The following is a 24,241-nucleotide window of genomic DNA, read 5'->3' on the forward strand; positions in this document are numbered from 1 at the left end:
TACAGCGGTATTTCAGTCGGATTTAAGCTAAATCCAGCCAAACGGTTTTTGTAGGCGCGTTAAATCCCGGCGATGGGTAAATCCCGGATTTAAGGATTTTTATAATTAGTGCATAAGTTAATTATCAAATTTAACTTATTTGAATAATTAATTATATAATTAGTAATTAAATATTACTATAATTAGCTTAATTAGTATAACTTAAAATATATATATCATTAAATATATAATTAATAGTGTAAATATTAATTAATGATTAACTTGTACTTAATATTTTATTAAATTCATAACACATTAATTTTTATTTTTAATTCTAATTTATTTTTGAATTTATATTTATCTTTTTCACATTTAAATCACTAACTATCATAAATACTAAAATATGTTACTAAATAGTTTCTCAGGATTTAACATAATTTATTTTTTGTCATACCAAAAAAATTTCATAATTTAAAACCCTTTTGATTTATTAAGTTCAGATTTATAGGATTTACTAAATCTCACTAAAATTAAATCTCACTTGTTGTCAAACAACCCCTAAATCTTACATAATCTTAAATCCCATTTCCCCCCCTTTTTTTCATAAAACTCGGATTTAGCAAATTGAAACCTAGAACTGACTCGACACTATTTAGGTCAAACCACCCGACCCGTGGACATGGCAATGCGACCAACACCAATTATGATGGGTCGGCAGAGATGGGCTGATGGCCGGCGCAACGACAGCCATCAGTATCATCACTGGGGACAGCGGGAACGGCAGGACGCGATAGCATCTAGCAGGCGGGTCAGCATGACAGACAAACACCACTCGGATTGGCCTCGTCACCTCAGGACATGACGTGCAATGCGAGATTGGTCTCGGGACACTACACAGACAGCTCCGATCAATGCGGGTTATTATCGAGTTTCGAATCAACCCGAACCCTACTAATTTTTAAAACATGTCAAAAACCCTAAACCATACCCAACCCAATTCAATTCAACCAAAACCTGAAATTTTCGAGTCTGGATCACGTAAGATTTTTATATCGTGTCAAATATTAACACCTGTATGCTTTCTAAAGTAACTTTTTAGTACCTTAAAAAAAAAAAGAACAAAAAAATCATCCCAAATAAAGCCTATATCTATTCATGAATCACTTGATTTCAATCAAATCATTAATGTTAATATTATCTTTAAAATTTTGAATGAATGAAAAATGAAAATTTATGATTAAGAGCCCATTAATCATATTTCTACTTCAACATATTTTCAAAAATAAAAAATATAAAAAAAAAAACCCAAATAAAAGCATTTATTATTTTATCATATAAGCCAAAGTAGAACATTGGACATTTACAACAATATGAAGTTAAAGCCAAGGGGAGTTATAAATAGGAGTAATCACAGACTTGACTTTGAGGTACTTTTCCAAAGCTTGAAGCCCACTGTCCATTCCAAAACCACTCATTTTGTACCCACCAAAAGGAATACTGCTTTCAGTAATCATGTAACAGTTGACCCAAATCCCGCCGGCACGAATCGACCTGGAAACACGATTAGCAGTATTCAGGTCATTTGTCAGTATTCCTGCTGCCAATCCATACTTCGTGTTGTTGGCCTTCTCAATTGCCTCCTCTATTGTCCTAATCCATACACAATAAAAAAAAAGGTTAATATTAATATTCATGATTAAATTTACTTATTTATATGGTACTATTACTTTATAAGAATATCAAAGAAATATAAAACAACAATAACATCAAGTCTTTATACCGTTGCGTGGAGTCAGCTACACGAGTCATTTTTCTCCGTTATGTCATATTAAGAGTCAAAATCTCATTTAAATCTAATAAAAATGTCATTTATAATATTTTCTAACCAAGTCTATTTAAGCCGATATCTACCTTTCTTAACATAAGCCAAATCTAATAATGTCAAAAAAATATAGAGTAAAATTCAAATGTTAAAAATATATAAGTTGAAATTAAGGACCTGTTTGGGGCGGCTGTAGAGTTTTATAGAGTTGGTTGTAAAATTACTATGGAGAAAAGAATTTTGATACTATGATTGAAAAAACAACTTTCCATCATAGAATTTTTTAAAAAACAGCAAGAAAACAAACACCAAATGAAATTGTGGCTAGTGTCTGAAAACAAAAACAGATAGAAAGCTATCCCAAACAGACTCTAAGACTTCGTTTGGGATGATTTTCTTACCGCTTCTTAAAGCAACTTTTTAGTATAAAAACTTAAAAAATTGTTTTAAGAAGCGGTAAAAAAGCTGCCCCAAACGAAGCTTAAATCTTAAAATTGATGAAACTACTGAAATCACATACATCAGAATATTTTGATGAAATAAAAATCTAAACAAAAATGAGTCTGAAAATGAGGTTTTAGAACTTACTTGAACTTCATGATGGACATAACTGGACCAAATATTTCATCTTGAGCTATCAACATATCCTCCTGAGCAAAATATTTACATAAAATTTAATATAAAGATAATTTGAATAAATCAAATATTTTCATTGACAAGTAAATAGCTTAGGCATTCTTACCTTGACATCAGTAAAGATTGTGGGCTCAATGTAGTACCCTTTCTCACCTATGGCCTTTCCTCCTGTCAAAAGTGTGGCTCCTTCTCTCTTGCCTGACTCTATGTATCTAAGAACCTTATCAAATTGCTCCTTATCAACCTGCAATTCAAATTTTCTCAGTGAAGAAGAAATAGATAACTCTGAACTTTCATTTAAAGTAACAATTTCCATAAAATATTTAAGGTGCGCTATTATGATGTACTTATGAGTGACAAAAATTTTATTCTGTTTTCTTTTCAATTGATGCTGAGAATGAGCTTTTCATAATTAGGCTTCATTTGAGCAGCTTTCTTATTACTTTCAAAGCAATTTTTCAGTACAAAAATCTAAAAAACTACTTTGAAAATCAATAAAAAAGCTGTCCCAAACGAAACTTTAGATTTTTTTAGAATATAACCGCCGTAAGTAAATTACCACCTCAGTTTTCTACAATGGAAATGCTTATGATACTTTCCACTATTAGATTGTGGAGCATAACTTTCAAAACCTTTATCTTTCCCATTAACTTATTTTACACTTAGCTACAATAAACTCTAAAAAACTTTATGAATATCCAAAAAGAAATGTTTTGTATAATTTATTTTTAAAAATCTACTAAAATAATTTAATGCAACATACCTGAGGCCCTTGATGAACCTGAGGATCAAAAGGGTCTCCAACCACCCAATCTTTTACATTGTCAGTTACCTTCTTCAAAAATTCATCATATATCCCTTCCTGCACATAAATCCTGGATCCTGCAATGCACACTTCCCCCTGCACAGATAGTTCGGTCTACTAATTATAAACTTAGAACAAGAAAAACTTAGTTAACAATTTTTTTTTAATTATTATTGAAGTTAGAAACACTATCAGAAATGGAAAGTAAGAAAGTTAGAAGATCTGAATATTTGGAATATTTATAAGATTAAGGTTTCGTTTGGGACAGATTCTTTGCCGCTTTTTAAAATTGTTTTCTAGTACAAAAAAAATTTTGAATTAGAAATTTTTGTGCTAAAAAACAGTTTTATAAAGCAGCAAAAAAGCTGTCCCAAACAAAGCCTAAGGCTTTGATTGGGAAGCCATTTTTGTACTAGAAAGCTGCTTCAAAAACCAGTAAGATTGTCCCAAACGAAGACTAAATATCATATAACATATATCAATGAGATTTAGATAAAAGGGTAATTAATTGCCTTATTGAAGAAAACAGCCTGCCAGGCAGTCTGAACAGCCATGTTGATATCAACATCATTGAATATAACTAAGGGACATTTTCCTCCTAATTCTAATGAAACAGTCTTTAAATTGCTTGCTGCTGCTGCTCCCATAACTAATTTCCCTACCTCTGTTGATCCTGTGAAACTTACCTGAAGGGAAGTAATTACAAAATTAACATAATCTTAATTATGATAAAACATATTTCATATTTTTAATTAAGAAATGATATATTCAATTTGTATAGAATTCTTTATTTTGAACGAGATTAAGAAAGATTGAGGTAATTACAGCATCAACATCCATGTGAGAAGAAATAGCAGCCCCTGCAGTCGGACCATAGCCAGTGATAACATTGATAACTCCATCAGGAATACCAGCCTACAATAAGAGAACAGAATTCTAGCCGTTGTTGCATAAATGTATCATTGCTATCATATAACAGCCAAAGATTGCTCGTTAGAGAGATTTAGGCTTTGTTTGGGATGGCTTTTTTACTGTTTCTTAAAATAACTTTCTAGTACTAGAAAGCTATTTTAAGAAGCAAGAAGAAAGCCGCGTCCCAAAAGAAGCCTTAGAAATCCCTGTCTTAAATTTTCAAAGATGAAAGAGTTTTTCATTTCATAACTATTAATTGTGATAGCTATAAGTAAGTTGCTGACTGCCATTATTTGAAAAGAAAAAGTCTATAATGCCTGCAATAGCGTTCAAAAACTCTGATTTTACCTCAATAGTTTCACAACGAATTGTACAAATAATTGCAAACGTCTCAGATGAACCTCATGTGTCGAAGTTTGGCAATGTAGTCGATGCTAGTTTTGGGGTTCCACAAATGAAGCTCTTATTCGACAATAATGTGAGATTTCGACACTTACTTGATCAAGGTTTGATTATCATGAAGATAATTAATTATGTTCAAAACTTGAAACATGGTCAAATGTTAATGGAATCGAAACTGAAATTGATATGCTTCGGCCAGAAAATGACTCACTCAAAGCAAGTTCGATTCAACTCAAAATGAATTATAAAGCTCATACAAATGAACTAGAAGCCGATTAATCCAAGTGAGAGTGATAAAAAGTAGGAAGTAAAACGTTGTTTAGGGATAGATGGGAGCAATTTAAATAATATTGACAAAATATTTTTAAAAATAAGATTCTTGATCGAAAGATTTTGTCTGTGCATGAGAATGCAAATGTTATGTGCGAAAAAATAACTAGTGATATTAAGAATGTTGCAAAAGATGCACTTGGAGTATCAAAGGGAAAAACACCTAATAAGAAAAATAGTTGGCGATGAAATGAAAATGTGCAAGATCAAATATAAGAAGATTTGATATAAAAATTGGTTTATATATTAAAATTCTAATCATTGGGAAAGATATAATGATGAGGCCCGTAAGGAGTATAAGAAAGCAATATGTGATGCAATGATTTTAGCTTTTAATGATTTATATAATAGATTAGATACTAAGGAGGACGAAAGATATATTTATAAATTAGCCAAACAAAGAGATTAAAATAGTAAGGATTTAGTTCAAGTTAAGTGCATTAAGGCTAAAGATAAAAAAATAGCTTTTATTAGAAGAAGATATTCAACAAAAGTGAATGAGATATTTTGTTAAACTTTTCAATAAAGATTGTGAAGATACGATTGACTTTAGTGACCTTAGCATCCTAAATGAAAATAATGATTTTTGTTTTTATTGGCGTGTTAGTAAAACTATAATTAGAGAGACTTTAAAGAAAATGAATTGTCGAAAAGCTGTTGGACCTGATGATATTTCAATACATATGTGAAAATCCTTAGGAGATAGAAGGAATTTCTTAGCTTACTAAACTTTTTAATATTATTTTAAGACTAAAAAGATGTCAGATTAGTGGAGGATGAGTGTGTTGATTCATATTTTTAAGAATAAAGATGATGCACAAGATTGTGCGGATTATAGAGGAATTAAGTTGATGTGTCATACTTTAAAACTGTGGGAGAGAGTTATGGAGCAAAGGTTATGAAGTGATACTAATATTTCTCAAAATCAATTTGAATTTATGCCGAGTAGGTCTACTATGGAAGTTATACATTTATTGAGAGGTTTGATGGAGAAGTATAGAGAGAATATAGAGGATATACATGTGATATTTATTGATTTAGACAAAGCATATGATAAAGTTTCAAGAGAAGTGTTATAGAATTTTAGTAAAAAAAAAAAAAGGTTAATAATGCTTATATTCAAGTCATTAAGGATATGCATGCAGGAGCTATTACTTGTGTTCAAATACAAAGTAATTTGACCAAGTATTTTCTTATTTCTGTTGGATTATATCAAGGATCAGCCTTAAGCCATATCTTTTTGCTTTAGTCATGGATGCTCTCACTAGACATTTGCCAGAGGTTGTACCCTGGTGTACGTTTTTTGCTAATGATATTCCTCTTGTTGATAAGACTAGAAAGAGAGTTGAAGGTAAACTTGTATTAGGGAAGTCAACTTTAGAGTCTAAAGGTTTTTATTTGAGTAGATCTAAAACCTAATATATCGAGTATAATTTTAGTAGAATAGATTTAGTTGGAGATTGTGACTTTGGGAGATCAAATCATAAATAAGAGTACACATTTTAGATATATTAGGTCTATTATTCAGAGTGATTGTGAAATAGATGGGTATATTATTAATAGAATTCAAGTTGGATGGTTGAAATGGAGGAATGCTTCAGGTTTGTTGTGTGATAAAAAAGTACCACTCAATCTTAAGGGAAAATTTTATAAGATAGTGGTGAGACTTACAATGCTTTATGGCGTAGAATATTAGCCATTAAAAGAGAAGCATGATGTTAAGTTAATTGCTGATGTGATGAGGATGCTCAAGTGGATGAGTGGACTTACTCTTAGAGACAGAATGTGAAACGAGTATATCCAGGAAAAGGTTGGAGTAGTTTCAGTGACAGATAAGATTAGAGAGAGTCGCCTTAGATGGTTCGGTCATGTAAAATGTCGGCCTTCCGATGACCCTGTTAGGAGAGTAGATGTATTAGATTTAACTTATGTTAAGAAAAATAGAGGTAGACCTAAAAAAATTTGGTTAGAAAATATTAGAAATGACATTTCTTTATTAGATTTAAATGGGAATTTGACTCTTAACAGGACACAATGGAGAAAAAGGATTCATGCAGCCTACCCCATGTAGTGGGATAAAGACTTGTTGTTGTTGTTATTTTATATATAGTTACACGAGGTTTTCCCTAAATCTAGAGGGCCACAAACCACCCTCATCCTCTCCTTAATGCCACCACTGTTTGGCAATGTAGTAGAGGTTAGTCTTAGGGTGACAGATAAAGCTCTAATGAGATCATGACCCTAATAACTTCTTCCAAGGAATATATGCTTGGTCGTGTTTGACTGCCCTACAGATTATAATTCATGTCAAAGTTGATGTTTGAATTTTAATCAACTTGAAATCAAAATAAATATGCTCAGAATAAAAGATGGACTCGACACTAATTCACTTAGCCCAAATGCTCAATTGCTAAAAGAAGAATAAGTAGATAGAAGATGGACTTACTAATCAAACTACTCACCTCCTTAGCCAAGTGAGCAAGATACAAAGCTGATAACGGTGATTGTTCCGCCGGCTTGAAGATCATGGTGCATCCGGTGGCAAGCGTCGGAGCAGCCTTAGCGGCAAAAAGCACAGTTGGGAAATTCCAAGGGATGATGTGCCCAACCACACCAACTGGTTCCTTAAGAGTGTAAGCCTGGAACTCACCCATGCATTTGAGAGTCTCACCATGAATTTTATCAGCAGCACCAGCATAATATCTGAAACAATTGGTAGCAAATTGAATGTCAAAGTCTTTGGTCAGATGCACTAGCTTTCCAGAATCGATGGAGTCCAGCATGGCAATCTCTTCTCCATGTTGTTCGATCAAGTCCGCAAACTTCAATATTACTCTTCCCCTATCCTGCTCATAAAAAGCTCGATTTCTATGAATAATTCTTGTTTGTTTCGATAAATAGCTTGAATTCAGTTCATTGAAGAAGTACAAAAGTTGAGATATATATATATATATATAGTTTAGTGATCTATAGAATAACTTACAAAGCCAGACATGCGAGGCCATTTGCCATGGTCGAAGGCCTCTCTTGCAGCTTTAACAGCGATGTCAACATCTTCCTGGTCACCTTCTGCCACTTCTGCTACAACATCTCCTGTTCGAGGATCTCTTGTTCCAAATGTCTTCCCTGCATTAAATTATTTACATCATAAATTAATTATAACTTTTTAATAAAATGAGATAAAAAAAGTTTTTAAATTTTTCAAGCAAGTCGATCATAGGGCCATGCACCATCTAATCTCAGCAAAGGTATTGTTAGATCTGTCATTAATTTGAGTCAGATATTGATATGACTAACACTTTCTTATAAATATCACTATAAAGAAACACTTATATGATTTGTATAGGACTAAATACATAAAATTTTGATTTTATTTTGAATTATTTCTCAATCATAGACATCAAGATAATTTACAAATTATATTCTACATAATAAAAAAAACATCATATTAAATTTCTAAAATTTCAAGACAAATTTTCATGCATCAAACATTCATCTATATGCCAACACACTCATAAATAGTACAATATAAATAACATCAGGATATATATATTTTCCCCCAAAAAAAAAAACATCAGGATATATAAACAGAGAGAGAGAGAGAGAGAGAGAGAGAGAGAGAGAAGAGAAAGAATGAAATACCAGAGACAGAATCAACGAACTGGCCATTGATGAAGAGTTTGGTGAACTTGACTTCAGGAATCATGAGCTTGGAAACTCCATTACTCTCACTAGCCATGAACATAAAGAGATTTATTAAAAAAGTTTAAAAAATCTTCTAATTCTAATTAAGTTAATCTTTTCCTCAACGTTCTTCTCATCTTCAATACTGCCTATGGCTTTAAAAGGCCAAACTTGATTAGAAAAATGGTAAACAGTAAAGGACAGCTGATGGGCCAAAGCTGACCATAGAATATAATATCTTAAAATTACACATATGGCTATTATTTTGCTTTCAGAATATAAAATAGTACAGTCGACATAAAAAAATATTATTAGTTTATTTAGAAATTACGTAATGCTCCAAAAAAGTAAATAACAACTTGTCTTTACGTGTTTGATTTTTATTCTGTGATAAGATTCTTGACAGTGATTGAATAATAAAAATTCTGCAAGTAAATTATATGCAATGAGAATGACAGTAAAATTATACAGAATTGTATTTGAAATCGTATTTTTCTGTTTTTTTTAATTAATATTATCAAAAATCAAAGGACTTAAAAAGCTGAAATATGTACAACCATTTTAAATATAAAATAATAAATTAAAAATGAAAATTATAGAGAAAATAGCCCCAAAGTTTCCAAAAAGATACATAAATAAGAATTATGAATTCATGCTATAAAAGAATCTATAATTCATGTAGAGTAATATCATCAGCTACTCGGGATATAAATAGCATCATCTAAAGAACCTGATTGAACTTAATAAATTCTTAAAATAACAAAGATTAAAGAGGATAAGTGAATATATATATATAATATAATATAATATGGAAGTCCATATAGGATTAATAAATCTTTAACATTATATCAGCATCCTCTGTTCCAAATATTTAAGCACCAAAGAAACTGATCAATATAATAAAATGTGAGAAATGTTCAAAATGATCCCTTGACTCTTTATAAAAGGTCAAAATAGTCCTCAAATATATTAAATGATCATTTTGATCTGTCAACTCCTTAAAGATGAATCAAAATAATCCTACCATGAGACTATTTTAATTCATTTAAGAACTTAAGTGAATAAAATGATCATTTAATATAATTGAAAATCATTTTGATCCTTTATAAAAAGTGAATGGACTATTTTGATCCTTTTTCTAATAAATTGTATACAGCCATTAATCTAAATTTATTAAATTCTAAATCAAATAAAAGTCTATTTTTTAAAATCTAATTGTAAATTTATAGTTTTTATTTTCTCAAAGAGACAAATTTGAGGAAAAAATTTGAATCATATCAATTTGTTTATCAAGATAGTTTTAAAATATTTGAATCTATTTTAAGATAAATATAATATAAATTATTTATGTATAGCACTAATTTAAAAGCAAATGTAAGAGAGCAAAATATATTCATCCTCACAAATATTTTTGGTTAACAGTTCAGTTAAGCAGAAAATTAAAATTTCTGTCAAATAAAACTAAAGCACCAAATTCGGTCAAATAAATTAAAAAAAAAACATGATCGAACTTGATTTTCTGCCAAAAAACTCGAGGCTTGGCTTAACTAAATTGATATTGCTGGGAAAAACAATAATTTATATAATGAAAAATTAATTATTCAATGGATGAGACGCAACACATATAAGAAGATGCTTGACCATAACAAGAATTTAATGGATTAAACAAAAATGGATGATCTAATGCCATACCAAATACCTTATAACCTTGTGCTAGCAAAATAAAAAATGAAAAAAATCTTCGCCGGCTGAAAATATTGAAGGATACTATCTTTATTATCTTGTTCATATACAATAAAAAATAATGAGCATATCCCAAGAAATTATTCCGCAAAAAAATACTCTGATGTTATGTCTGCTATGTGTTAAAAAATTTATCATGGTAGAGTGTTTAATTTTTTAGATTTATATAAATATACAATACATATATATAGAAATTGTAAGAGATGTCAGAATTTTTATATGAAAAAATAAAAAGGAGATGAATCACAAAGTCTAGCACAATTGGAATAATCCACTGTATAATTAAAGATACATGAATAAACTCTTCACCATATTTGAAGAAGACAGGATTACACAATTGAAGATAATTAACTAATTCTCATAGTAGGAATTGCAAAAGTGATGGAGAATAGAGACAACTATACAACATCAATTTATCAATAACAATGTGATAGACCTCAGATTCCTCATTCCTACAATCTAACAATTGTATTCAAATGATAAGGTTGGAATGTTAGTGTTATCACACAATATAGAAGCTGTCAACATTGTGAGGACCACTAATATCCATCATTCCTACACTCTGTAGCCGCTTCTCACTCTAATCCACTTCTCCTCTGTTATATGCGGCAGTACAGGAATAACCAACTTTTTATCTCCTACCTTTCTCTATATATACAAGCACTATAACCAAAACATTAATAAAATACACTATTGTTAAACAACTTCATCCTCTCTTCTCTTTACTTTTGCTACTTAGTCTCTTCATGGTATTAGAGTGCTAAAAGTCACCTCTGATTCCGACCCACTAGCCTTGATGACCTATACTCCTTTCTATGCAGTGAGGAGATCAATCTTCCAAATGAGTTCTCCAAAGATTTACAACCTACACGTGATACAATAGCCTTTCACACAACCAGGATGGTTCTCCTAGGGGCATAAATTACACACCAACTCCAGCTCGCTATTCCCATGGTCACGGTCTCACTGTCAAACAACCCCTCCCACAACTATAATTCCTCCAACAATGGATATATTCCTCCCAATACTCAAAGACCAACCTGCCAAATTTGTTGAAAAATGGGTCACACTGCCACCTCCTGGTGGCATAGGTGCAACCTAAACTACAAGCCACAAACTTCTCCATCTCGAGGCCCGCTCTCCAAAGAGCAATATGCTTCACCCATAGAATGGTATTTGGATTCTGGAACTTCAACACACCTTATAGCAGACACAAACAATCTTCAGCAAACACATCCATATCACGACACTAACTCCATATCCATTGCTAATGGCACTTCGCTTCCCATTCAACATTGCAGTCAAGGAATCTTGTCTCCGCCATATCCCAATCATAAGCTTCGTGATGAGGACATCGGAGATCAACGGCTACGATCTTGAGTTATTTATTTATATGCTTTTGTACTACATCACTTCGACTTCATAATTTACTTCATGTACCCTCACTCACTCATAACCTTCTTTCTGTACATAAAATCACCTCTAAAAATCGTTGCTCCATCTCCTTTGATGCCGTTGACTTCATTATCAAGGACCTACTGAACAATCGAGTTCTCTTCGTGGTCATAGCCGTAACGGCCTTCTGGTTGTCTCCAACAACAATAAATGCTCAACTGCCTTTAACACTCGAATCAACTCCAACTCTCTACGGCATGCCCGTTTAGGCCATCCTCAGCTTATTTTACATACTTTAGTTAAAGTAGATCTAAACATATGCATATCCACTTATACTTTTCTATGCAAGTCATGTAATAAGGTCAAAAGCCATAAACTACCATTTACTAAAAGTTTAATGCAAGATTCCACACCTCTCAATCTTATCAAATCAGATGTTTGGGGTCCAGCCCCAATTCCATCCTAGAATGGCTATAGATACTATTTGATTTTTATAGAAAATTATTCCAGATTTTGTTGGTTGTTTTTAATGCATACCAGAAACCATCTCAAAGTTCCAACAATTCACAACTATGGCTGAAAAATCTCTTTAACTCTAAAATTAAACCCATTCAGTCTGATGGGGGAGGTGAATACATGTCTCACAATTTCTAGAAATTTGTTTTCACCCAAGGCATTACACATCAACTAAGATATCCTTATATGCCGGAGCAAAATAGTCTTGCTGAGAGAAAACACAGGCATGTACTAGATACAACCAGAACTCTCTTACACACTGCTAACCTTCCTAACAAGTTCTGACCTGAAGCTCTCCTCACCACCAACTATCTTACAAACCGCTTACCTACAAAATCCTGCAATCTTCGAGTTCCATTTCAGATGCTAAATGGCCATTTACCCACCTACAAGCATCTTAAAACATTTGATTGTTTGTGTTTTCTATGGCTTAAACACCTAACTACAAACAAACCCACCCCTCACTCTCAAGAATGTATCTTCCTTGGATACTCAACCTCTCACAAAGGATACAGATGCTTCAATTTGCAAACTCTAGAGAATCATATAAACATCAATTATTGATGTTCAATCATCTTTTTTGATTAAGAACCTAAGCTTACATAGCTTTATAATTTATTGACAATAGATTCAACTTAATAAAACCAAGATGAAAAAGGAAAATTATCTCCTCAAGAACCTTATAGAAGATAGAGAAGATGATAATTTATAAATGAACAAACACCATTCAGATTTTTAAAATCCAAAAATAAAAAACAACTAAAATTTTCAATTAAATATGCTTTTTAGAAATAACAAGCCTTTATCCCACTATGTGGGCTCTACGACATGAATCTTTTTCTCCATTGTGTTCTGTTAAGAGTCAAATTCTCATCTAAATGTAATAAAGAAATGTCATTTATAATATTTTCGAGCCAAGTCTTTTTAGGTATACCTCTATCTTTCTTAACATAAGTCAAATCTAATACATCTACTTTCCTAACCGGGTCATCGGAAGGTTGCCGTTTTATATGACCAAACCATCTAAGGCAACTCTCTCTAATCTTATCTTCCACTTGAGCTACTCCAACCTTTTCACGTATATGCTTTTCAGAAAGCATAATTAAAACTGATCTCAAATAGGCCCATAAAAAACTGTTAATTAATGATTAATTTAAGTTATTTAATTTTACAAATTATGATTTAATTTGTCTGCTTAATGTTGATGCAGGAAGGAAAATAAAATGAATCATTCATAGTTATTTCAAGCAAGGCAATTATAGGCCATGCACCTCTCAGCAAATGTATAGTTAGAACTTTCATTAATTTGACTCTTATAGATCTGATTCAAATTAGACTTGTCAGTTTTTATTTCGATCTGTGTTAAAAACTAATTTAATGTTTAATTAATATTTAATCTTATGAGATATTATTGATCTACATACATCATTAACTATTATTTTTACAGAGAGAAAGAAATTTAATCAGAATTTCCTTGCTGAAAAAAAGGATTTATTAGGAAGTAAAACTACTAAAAATAAATATTGATTACTAACAATATCTTATAAATACTTCCATAAGGAAATCCTTATATGATTTATATAGGAAAAAACACACATAAAATTTCTAATTTTATTTTAAATTATTTCTCAATCATAAACATTCAAGATAAGTTGCTAATTGTAATCTCTATAATAAGAAATAAGACATCATATTCATTTTTGGAAATTTCAAGACAACTTTTCATGCATCAAGCATTCATGTATATTGTATATGCCAACAGACTCATAAATAGCCCAAGAAAATTAACATCAGAAATATATATATATATATATATATATAGAGAGAGAGAGAGAGAGAGAGAGTCAAATACCAGAGAGAATCAATGATCTGCCCATTGATGGAGCTTGGTGAACTTGATTTCAGGAATGTTGAGCTTGGAAACTCCATTACTCTCACTAGCCATTACAGAGAGATTTATAAGAATAAAAAAAAACCCTTCTAATTCTAATTAATTTATATCTCTTCCTATGTGTTCTCCTCTTCAAGACTGCCTATGGCTTTTATAAGGCAATACTTGATTAGAAAATATATATATATATATATATATATATATATATATATAATTGGGCAAAATTAATAGAAAATAAAAGATGCTCAATGCAATCAGTTAGATGGAATTAATGTGAAAAGGACTTTGAAGAAGAAGTAGACTGCGTCTAATATGGTTGAAACTATGGGGAAAAAGGGTTCAATGTCTCACTCAACCAGAATGGACGGAGATACAGAACGATCCAAAAATTAAATCTCAGATAGTTTAGATAAAGCATGAGATATTGATATTGATGATGAGCTAGATAACATGGTGCTCTGAATAACATTAGCATACCCTTGAATGCCTTCTACACCATTATATATGCAGCTAACGTAAAATGCAGTCATTCAGGTTATGGAAATAAGCGATCAGTTCTCAAACACTATTATAAGTTTTCAGCCTTCCACTTCTCTTTTGTGTAGGCTTGTGTTAGTTCGGTGTGAAATATGATTATTTTGATCAATCAGATTGTATTGTTGCATCGAACCTTAAAGTCATTTTTTCATGCTCGTTGGGGGCTGTGGGGTTTACCCCCTGCTCGGGATCAGGTGTACCCGAGCGCCCCAGCACTGATCAACAGAGAGCAGAGCGTCGTAGAGCTCTAGATTTGGTGGCACAACACTATGTACACCGCAACACTACAAACTTGAGCACCACAGCATCATAATGGCAGACACTTGAGCGCCGCAGCGCTCAAAACTAGCACTGCAACGGTTCAAGACGGACTGGATAATTTTCCTTCCCATTTTTTCTCAAGGTTGCATCCCTTAGAGTTATTGACTTTCTCTTGTATTGTGAGTAGTTAGAGCAGGAGAACTGTGAGAACAGTGTAAGAGAGAAGAGAACCAAGAAGAAAGTAAGAGATAAGAGAGATCTGTATTTATTTCTCTCCATTTTCAAAGTGAATTTCTTTGTGTGGTGTGATTTTTTCCCTATTTTGAGATTTTCCAAGTTAAATCCTGGTGTCCTCATACTTTTTTTTTTTTTACTTTTTTGTTTGTTTCAACACGGTGTTTTACTTCCATCCCCAACCCGCACTTTCTCTGCTCTTATTTCAACACCGTTCCTCTCCAACTGACGGTTGCATCATCAGCTTTGACTATATATGACATTATTATAGAGCTAATTCTATTTATTCATGTACACTTTATTGAAGACATTATTATGAAATAAAATACAATTCAACTTCATCTTTGCATGCCTTCAACACTATTCTCCATGCAGCTAACATATTATGCAAGTTATGGAAATAAGCTTCAATATGGTATTAGAGAGTCACTGGCATTAAGGATTCCAATATTAACAAGATCCTCTACAGCATCCAAGTCTTCGAGGACTTTACCCTATTAAGAATGCTTATTTCACAAGTCCTGTTGCTCATCTAACTACTACTAGCACTACTGAGGAGAACATCAGGAGGAGATTCTGGCGCGTCTATCACATGATGAATTGTAGATCGACGGCTACGATTAGGACTCTTTATTTATGATGGATTTTATGTATTTCTTGTGCTTATGTTTTAGTCTTTACCATTGTACCCCTATACGGGATTAGTTTGTGTTGTAGCCCAGAGGACATTTTAATCTTTGAGCCTATTTTATTTTGAGGCCTATATATGAAGGCCTTCGATATTGTAAGATATGATGATGATTAAGAATAAATTTTTGTATTTTTGTCCTCATGAGTGTTGAGAGCTCTAGAGAGAGGAAAAGTCCCTAGGTGAGGGCAAAGCAATTCCCGTCAGCCACGGGAAGTGTCTGGGCTCTCAATTTCCTCTTCCCCTTCCTAAGGAGAAAACTAAACATCTTAGGCTCCAATAGGATGTGCTAGAGTCTAAAGGGTAAGAAGCCCCATCAAACAATTTTAGGTTCACTAGAATGGTTTAAAGGTCAAGCTATTAATGCATTTAAGATCACTAAGGGGTCTAAAGCTACTAGCACACTTAGAATCATCTAAGAGTTGCTAGGGCTAAATGAAGAAGTCATTAAATGGCCCATGACCATACAATACCACTTAAGGCTCCCCGCTAGCTAGTCTAAAAGGAGACTACCAAGCCATCTATAGTCAACTAACATAAGCTAGGGTCAAGGGATAATATGGTTTTTATAAGATGTTATAGAGCCGCAAAGCTACTACATGGGAGGGTTTCTAGTCCACTTAGGATTATCTAAGGGGAAGGCTAGAGTCATATGAGAAAATCAATGGACAACTCAAATATCATATGAGATTCTCCATAGACAAATCTAGGAACATCTAGACTAGACTAATCACTAATGAAATCATGCAAAGTCGCTTAAGGTTCATGAGGAAGAGTTAGGATCAAAGGCACGAGTCAAAAAACTCCTAGTGCCTAAGCCATTTGTCCTTTAAAATTAAGGATTTTATTAGTTTAATAAGAGTCATTAAGGTTGCTAAGCCTCAAGTATTTTATTTTAAAAATAAATCATTGTTTAAATATCTTCTAGTATTTCTTAAGAGCTTTAAGAAACTCCTAAATCTTATAAGTATCCAAAATCCATATTCATATGAAAGGATGCCATGATATGGCACAAGTAGATAGCCGCAATAACATGACCCACATGATCCATGGCTCATAGTATAGGGGCAAATTTGGACCTCTAAGGTTCAACTCATGTATGTGTAAGTCATAGGCTATCAAAAGGGGACCATTTTGAGCCATGGGGTAGAAATGGAGAACCCGAACTATTACCCTACTAGGCCTATGTATGGGTGAAGCATAAGATAACAATCCAGGTGTAATATGTGTACACATCATAACAAACAAAGAGAATGTAAAGCACAAGCAATTATATCTCAACTAACTGATTAAATCGAGTAGGGAACTTAGGCAAGTGCATGCCTCAATAAACCAAAAGGACCTTACTTGAGGTCGAGGGGATGATAACAACATAATCAATACTCAGACCAATATCTCTCTCAACATAAGAGAGTGTGGATTATAAATTAATGCAAAGATAAGTCTGAACACACGATTACCTAAATGCAATAATTGATGCATACAAAATATTTATTCATATAAACAAGATAGACGAGAGAGATTTGAAATGTGATACAATGTGTAATATTTTGAATTTTCAAAGGAAATACTTTTTTTAAAAATTATTTTAAAATCCATTCAAGACTGTCATTTATCATTATCTAAATGTAATGTGATTTAGGGATTCAAGATCGTTATTACGCAAACATGAACTCGTATGTGACATATACATAAAATATTAAGAATTATAATCAAACTTTTCAAAAAATTAAGAAAATCGGGAAGGAAAGCATTAAAAATATATCTTTTTAATATCCAAAGTGATGATATTTATCATACATATTAATATCTTAAATGATACCGAGCAAAATACAATAAACTTAGGTGCGTGCATTCTCAAGAAAATAAATCAACAAACAAATATGTTCAAAATAATTTCTTAGGTGTTTAATATCATATCATCCGTATACAATTGGAGGTTCAAATAATAATTAACATGGCCCTATAATTTGAATTTGATTAAATCGGAGGAAAATATAAAATTTTGGGATATTTATAATCAAGAAATCATTATATATATGAAAGAATCGGTCATGAAGTTATGAAGACCAACCAAGTGAATAATTTCACAGACCCAAATGTGTTATTAATATTTAGAATAAAGTTATGTTCAAGGATGATCCTCTTAATGAAATCAAACTCAACAAGTCCTTTAACAAGAAATCATAGATTATGATTTCTTCCTTTTTTGTTAGATGAATTTAGTAGATATATGATCTTGGCAGTATGCATGAAATAAAATACCTCAAACCTCAATTGACTTAATGCCAACGAATTGAAATATGAATGCAAGCAACCAAAAAAGTTTCTGCATGTTCTTAAAACTCGATGTGTAAATAAAATAACATACAATACTCAGATCTAGACAGAAAAATCATACCTTGACAAATGTTGAAAGGCTCGGCGATCGACACGGCAGTGCGGCGAGGTGGTTTGCTGATGGGAGCTCCGGGAAAGGCTGGCCGATGGTTGTGCGGTGAGGTCCGGTGACAATCCGGCTAGGTGACGCTGGGGGGCTCGACGGCATATGAAGGTGCGGCGGCATGGGTGGTTCGAGCACGTGGAGGAGAAAGAACAGAGAATCCGGATTCTGCGGTTGCTTGTAGAATAGCTCTTGCTTTCGTTATCTTTTTTGTTTTATCTCCTCTTACAAAACCTTCTGTGTGAAATAGGCTTGGCGTGTGGCTCAAGCCTCAAGAAGGAAAATGATGGTTGCACATGGCTTAATAAAATGAAAGTTTTTTTTTTAGATTTAAAAGCAACTATCATCAATGAAGAATGGAGAGAGAGATATTTTTTAATTTAAATAATTAAATTCATTTATTTTTTATGGGGTATCTACCTGCTGCCAATCTCATAGGAGGCACTTGGCAGCATAACTAATCTCTCGGCGAGCTTACAAGCAACCAGTCCCACAGGTGCAAGACCCGCAGTCATTTTCTCCCCACTTAAGGGTCGCCCCACAAGAGAGGGGAATCAAACATGGATTAGGAGGTTCCCAACCATGCTCGTCCACCCACCCAACTAAGCCTGATGGGGTCATCTAATCTCTTCGCTAAACTCAAATCAAGCTTGATTTAGACTACAATTTGGACTCACTTTCATAATATGTTTCGCGATATATTATCCTGATTAAAAATTTTCATGCGGATAAAAAATTCATACAAATGAAACTTCACGTACACAACAACACGTGAAAAATAAATTGTTGTCATGCTCAAAGAATATGTGGTTTGCATCCCCAAACATTCTATTGAATATAATGCAACCCACATAATTCAAATCCGAGCACAATGACAAACTAAGGTGATCACAAATAACTCAACCTATGACCAATGAGGATCATGATCTTCTTATATATAACTTAGTTGGGTTCAATAAATATCTATGCCAAAAATAAGGTCAATAGTTGTAAATGAATTTCTTAAATCAAATACAACTCTAATGACTCCATTTGCATGTTATAATGTGTGATTAGTTGCTCAATGATCTAAACAAGAATTTAATTTATATTACAATTACACTTTTAATCTTGTTGCCAAACTTCCAATGGCTCTAGTTTTCTATGTCACACCCCGGGTCTGGAAGGTGGTACTGTCGGTACACCCCGGCAACATGGGACGCGATTAAGGGATAAGAAATCATGTTTTGCGTTTACAAAGAGAATATGATATGCAAGAGATACAACATGTGTATGATTAAATAAGAGTAAACATCAGAGTAAACAAATGAAGCAAAATAAAGAAAACATCATGTGTATGATTAAATAAGATTTGACGTCTCTAATTAAATCTAAGAATTCAAATGACACTAATGATAACACTAACTTACCCCTTGTTAAAAGATATCACACAACAAGGCAAGGAAGAGGAAGGTTCAAAACTCAATCCAAGAGAAAGAAGGAAATAAAATGGAAATCCTTCCCTAACAATGACGTCGAATTAGAGAAAACATTCTGAGAAAAAGAGAAAATAGGGGAGAGTTCACCTCGAGGACAATTGGCGAGAAATGAATAAAGAGGAAGGAGCAATGAGGCTTTTGGTTGTTGTTGACGAAGAGAAGGAAGATATGCATAATGCCATAGCTTTGCCTTAAATAGAGAGCTACGAGGGCGGGAGGATCACGTGGATTTTTCGATTGGAGAGATTTTGGTGTACATAAGGGGAAGGATGCAGGCGAACGATGATTCGCGTGAGGCTCGTCTCGCTCGATTCATCTCACATAAGAGGGTGCGCGGGTGATTCGCTTGCGTTGTAAGAAATCCCGGACCGGTTCAGTTCAGGTCCAGGTATAACATTCTTCACTATGGTTGTCCCTTACAACCTACAAATCATTCCATTGGATGTCTTAAATGATTTTTGCTTGATGAAACCGTGTCGGCATGATACAACCATGCATATTTGTCTACTTTGAAAAAAAAACATTTATGGGCTGAAACATGCGCCTTTACAATAGTTTTTTACCGTTTCAAACTCATTTGCTACACCATGGTTTCACTACCAACACCTTTGATAAGCCCGTTTTATTTTACCTTAGAAGGATCAACCTCCCTTTATAATATATTCTATGTCAATGATCTCTTGCTTATAGAAATCATGAAGAAGCTATTGAGGCACTTCTCCAAGATCTGCACACTCGTTTTCACATGAGAAATTTAGGACTGAGACATCATAAAAAATTATCTTGATCGGGCACAAATCTCAAGGCAAAATGAAGTTGGAAACTTCCAAAATTAAAATTGGGATCATCCAAACTCCGATTTCAACAAACCTATATTTGAACTAAACGTCTCGAAAACACAAACCCAACGACATCAAAATTGACTCAATCCAAGTCAAAATGGCTCCAAATCAAGAGATCAAAGAGACTATGGTCTTTCCTACCTCCTTCGTCAAACAATGGTCTTTCTGACCACTATCTCCAGTCGACTACGATCCTTCTAACCTCCATCGTAAGACTATGATCTTTCAAACCCATGTCTCCCCGTCGACAACGATCCTTTCAACCTCCCTCGCCTGATGGTCCTTCCGACCACCATCACCAGACTATGATCTTTTCAACCTCTATCCCCCACCGACTATGGTTCTGCCAACTAGAAAAACATTTCAATACTAATTCTTCAAATTTCCACCATGTAATATGATGTACATTTGCTAAATCAACCCAAGTCCTTCCCCCCAAGGAAGGGCCTCATTTGTAATCGACTGTAAATAATAAAAGATTCATTCAAATTAGGCCAGATCCCATGATTTTTCCTCATTTTGAGGGGTTTTCATGTAAAAACTCTGGTGTCTCTTAAGAACGCTACACTCTATCTTTTATTTGCTTGTGTGCTAGATTTTCGTACAAAACTAAGATGTTAAAATTTATATTTCTCTACCGTCGTGAATATTCCAGGACGCAACAGGGACCTATAGCCTATTTTCTTGGAATACAAGTTAACAAAACTTTTGATTGTCTTCATCTAAATCAGCCTAATATGTATATAAAATTCTTCGATATTTTCATGGAACTCTCTACCTACCCATTTGTTATGTCAAGTTTGAGTTACATGCATAATAAGATTCGGATTGGGCTATTGATAAGATTAATCGTCACTCTACAACAACATATTGTACTTCTCTTGGGACGGCCTTAGCTTCAATGTTTGTGCAAAGGCAAACGATTGTTGACCGTTCTTTCACTAAAGTATAATATAGAGCGTTAGCCACTGTGGCCAGGGATGCTATTTGACTGCGATGTTTACTTAATGTATATGATCTTCTGTTGATCAACTTACTAGATTGTAGAGTGGTTGTTGGGGATGAGGAGCAAACATCACAATGACGAAAAAAACAAGAAAGTAAAAGTAGCAAAAAAATAAATGATACAAGAATTTAATGTGGAAAAATTCAAAATAGGGAAGAAATCATGGAGCCACACCACACCAAGAAATTCACTATGAATATTGGAAGAAATAAGTATAGATCTGTCTTCTCTCTCACTCTCTCCTTGCTTCTCTTTTTCATATGTACTGTTCTCTATGTCTTACTCTATCAGAAATACAAGAAAAAATCAAGTAAATTACCCCAAGCGACGCAACCCTTCATAAAAACGAGAAAGAAAACCATCTAGTTCGTCTCACAGCGCTGCAACACCAGTTTGGGGTGCTGCGATGCTCAAGCCTTTGTTTGATGACGTTGCAACGTTCAAACTTGCAGCGCTGCAGTGCCGAATCCAGAGCGTTGTGGCGCTCTGCTCTCTGTAGATCAATGCTAGGGCACTCGGGGACAGTGTCGGAGCGCTTAGGTAAGTGCTGGGGTGTCGAACTAATTTTTTTTTTTTGGATAAATCTCCCGTACCCCACATCAATCACAACAAATTTAAAATTCGAGGCAACATAATAACCTGGTTGATAAACACAATCGGATTCCATACATAAGATTGATAACCTTTCCATCTCAAATTAGCCGATAGTACTGTTTTTCAGCAAACTTGCTGCAAAACCCTTAAAAAGCTGATTTTTTTTAGTGTTGTTAGTCCCAGACAAACTGGCCTTCGTCCCGGACGAACTGAAGAAAATTGTGAAAAAATCTGCCAATTTCATCTGTACGAACCTGGAACAGTGGGACGAACCGTCGGGACGAACCGAACCCGAGAGCATCGTCCAGGGACGAAACAAATTGGATTTAATGTCGTATGTACGATCTGTGTTCAGAGGAGTTTGTCCCGGGACGATCTGGGCATCGTCCTGGACGATCCTGTTTGATAAATATCCGATTTGAGATATTTTGGATCATTTTGAAGAGAGAGAAAGAGGCAGGAGAGAGAAAGAGAAGGAAAGAGAAGGGAAAGCTTGATTTTGGAGACCGCGGAGCGCTTTTCGTCCGACGATGCAGTTGGAAGATTTGTTTGTCTCGAAGTAAGAAATCTGAATCCTATTTCTGATTTTGAAGATTTCAATTTTTTGATATTTCTGTGCTCAGATTTGTGTTTCCGTTACCGAAAAACGCGTATAATTTTGCATTGACGAAAGTTTTACCGCACAACTTTTGATATGTTTCTGATATGATATTTTTACACGATTTGAGTATTTTCTAAAAAGTTTTCGCCGGATATTTTGAGTTATGTGCGGTTTGAACCGAATATAAAATAATATGGCTGTTGAAACTTAGTGCTTCAGTACGAATAAAGTTTTGAAATATTATTTATATGATTTATAGTAATTTGGTAATTTTCTGAAACTGTGCATTTTACGACTTCTGTCTACTATATGATATTTTAAGGGATTTTCTAGATTGAGCTAAATTATGCTTATTGGTTGATATGCATTGATAAGATAATGATGAATGTTGTTATATGATTGAAAGCACTGTTATATTACTGTGATATTACTGTGTGTATGAAAGACAAGTAAAGACTGGTTGAACCGTTGGTTTGAGACATGATACCTGTACAGGATGGTGGGCCGACGGGCTTTCCTTTAAATAATGTTTTGGTGTTATCCTCTACTGATCGCGTGATTACTGAAGTGAGTCATAAGGAGATGAATACTATGCCGATGGGCAAAGAGTGACGACTCTTTTTACTGAGCCAACAGATACAAGATACTAATACTGATACAAGACTGAAAAACATCTTAATAGCCAGTACTTCTACTTGCTCTATATGATTATTGTACTAAATTGTATGTTTAGCAGTATTGTTACTGCTATTGACGGATTTATTGATACTAACGGATTTATTGTTATTGTACGGATTTATCGTCACTGTACGGATTTATTGTTAATGCATGATTTCACTGTTATAGCATACTGTTCATGTCACTGGACTGTTACTGATACTGATATTGATACTACTGATTCACTGTACTGACATTATGCACGTTCTGAATAGTGACATGTGATTCACTGCACACGTGATATTGACTGCAAATGACGATTTTTATGGCATTGATTGATTCCATTGATTGATTCCAACTGTTTTAAATGTTATTATGATTTATTGATTGATTTGACTGATTTAATCGATATTAATGATATGAGGATTTCTTTAATGATATAGATTCAATGATTTCTATAGAGATTTGACGCAAGCACTGATTTATTGAGCTTTACGAACCTTTAAACTGTTTACTGATTCTTCTGTGGATGTGGATCGAGGAGTTTACTGTTTCTTATTGATACTGTTTACGCACTAATTATCGTTTATGTACTGATTTTCGTATATGCATTGATTCAATGATCATGTGTAACTGATTGCTATGATTTGACTGATTGACATGCATACTGCTTCTATACCGTGCATTGATTTCAATTGTAGGCTTTGGTGACCTGCTGGGCTTTTTGAAGCTCATTATATGTGGTTAACAATTTCAGGTCAAAGCAATGGAGCAAGAAGTGATGG

At 33.6% G+C, this 24,241-nt stretch overlaps 1 protein-coding gene across 2 annotated transcripts; it reads right to left on the reverse strand.

The window, feature by feature from the left end:
- Nucleotides 1–1,274: 1,274 nt before the first annotated feature.
- Nucleotides 1,275–18,511, reverse strand: LOC110102637 (aldehyde dehydrogenase family 2 member C4). 2 transcript variants are annotated; one of them, XM_020831069.2, is made up of 11 exons: nucleotides 18,237–18,511; nucleotides 14,077–14,161; nucleotides 8,529–8,617; nucleotides 7,870–8,012; nucleotides 7,349–7,732; nucleotides 4,068–4,157; nucleotides 3,755–3,928; nucleotides 3,201–3,338; nucleotides 2,544–2,681; nucleotides 2,390–2,451; nucleotides 1,275–1,629 (listed from the first exon to the last, which is right to left on the reverse strand). In XM_020831069.2, exons 2-11 carry the CDS (start codon nucleotides 14,151–14,153, stop codon nucleotides 1,356–1,358), a joined length of 1,569 nt encoding a protein of 522 aa, XP_020686728.1. In that variant the 5' UTR covers nucleotides 14,154–14,161; nucleotides 18,237–18,511; the 3' UTR covers nucleotides 1,275–1,355. The 2 variants fall into 2 exon arrangements, with proteins under 2 accessions (XP_020686728.1, XP_028556748.1); XM_028700915.1 differs by lacking the exon at nucleotides 18,237–18,511 and having other exon boundaries at nucleotides 14,077–14,238.
- Nucleotides 18,512–24,241: the final 5,730 nt, after the last annotated feature.

This window comes from Dendrobium catenatum, unplaced genomic scaffold (genome assembly GCF_001605985.2).
Source record: "Dendrobium catenatum unplaced genomic scaffold, ASM160598v2 fragScaff_scaffold_1608, whole genome shotgun sequence".
NCBI classification, from domain to species: domain Eukaryota; kingdom Viridiplantae; phylum Streptophyta; class Magnoliopsida; order Asparagales; family Orchidaceae; genus Dendrobium; species Dendrobium catenatum.

Excerpts from the sequence above, each read along its gene's own strand:
- LOC110102637 (XM_020831069.2), bottom strand. The coding sequence starts at position 14,153 with ATGGAGTTTCCAAGCTCAACATTCCTGAAATCAAGTTCACCAAGCTCC. Across the intron at positions 2,682-3,200 it reads AGGTTCATCAAGGGCCTCAG|GTTGATAAGGAGCAATTTGA; the intron begins GTATGTTGCATT and ends TTTGAATTGCAG. Across the intron at positions 1,630-2,389 it reads ATGTCCATCATGAAGTTCAA|GACAATAGAGGAGGCAATTG; the intron begins GTAAGTTCTAAA and ends TGTATGGATTAG.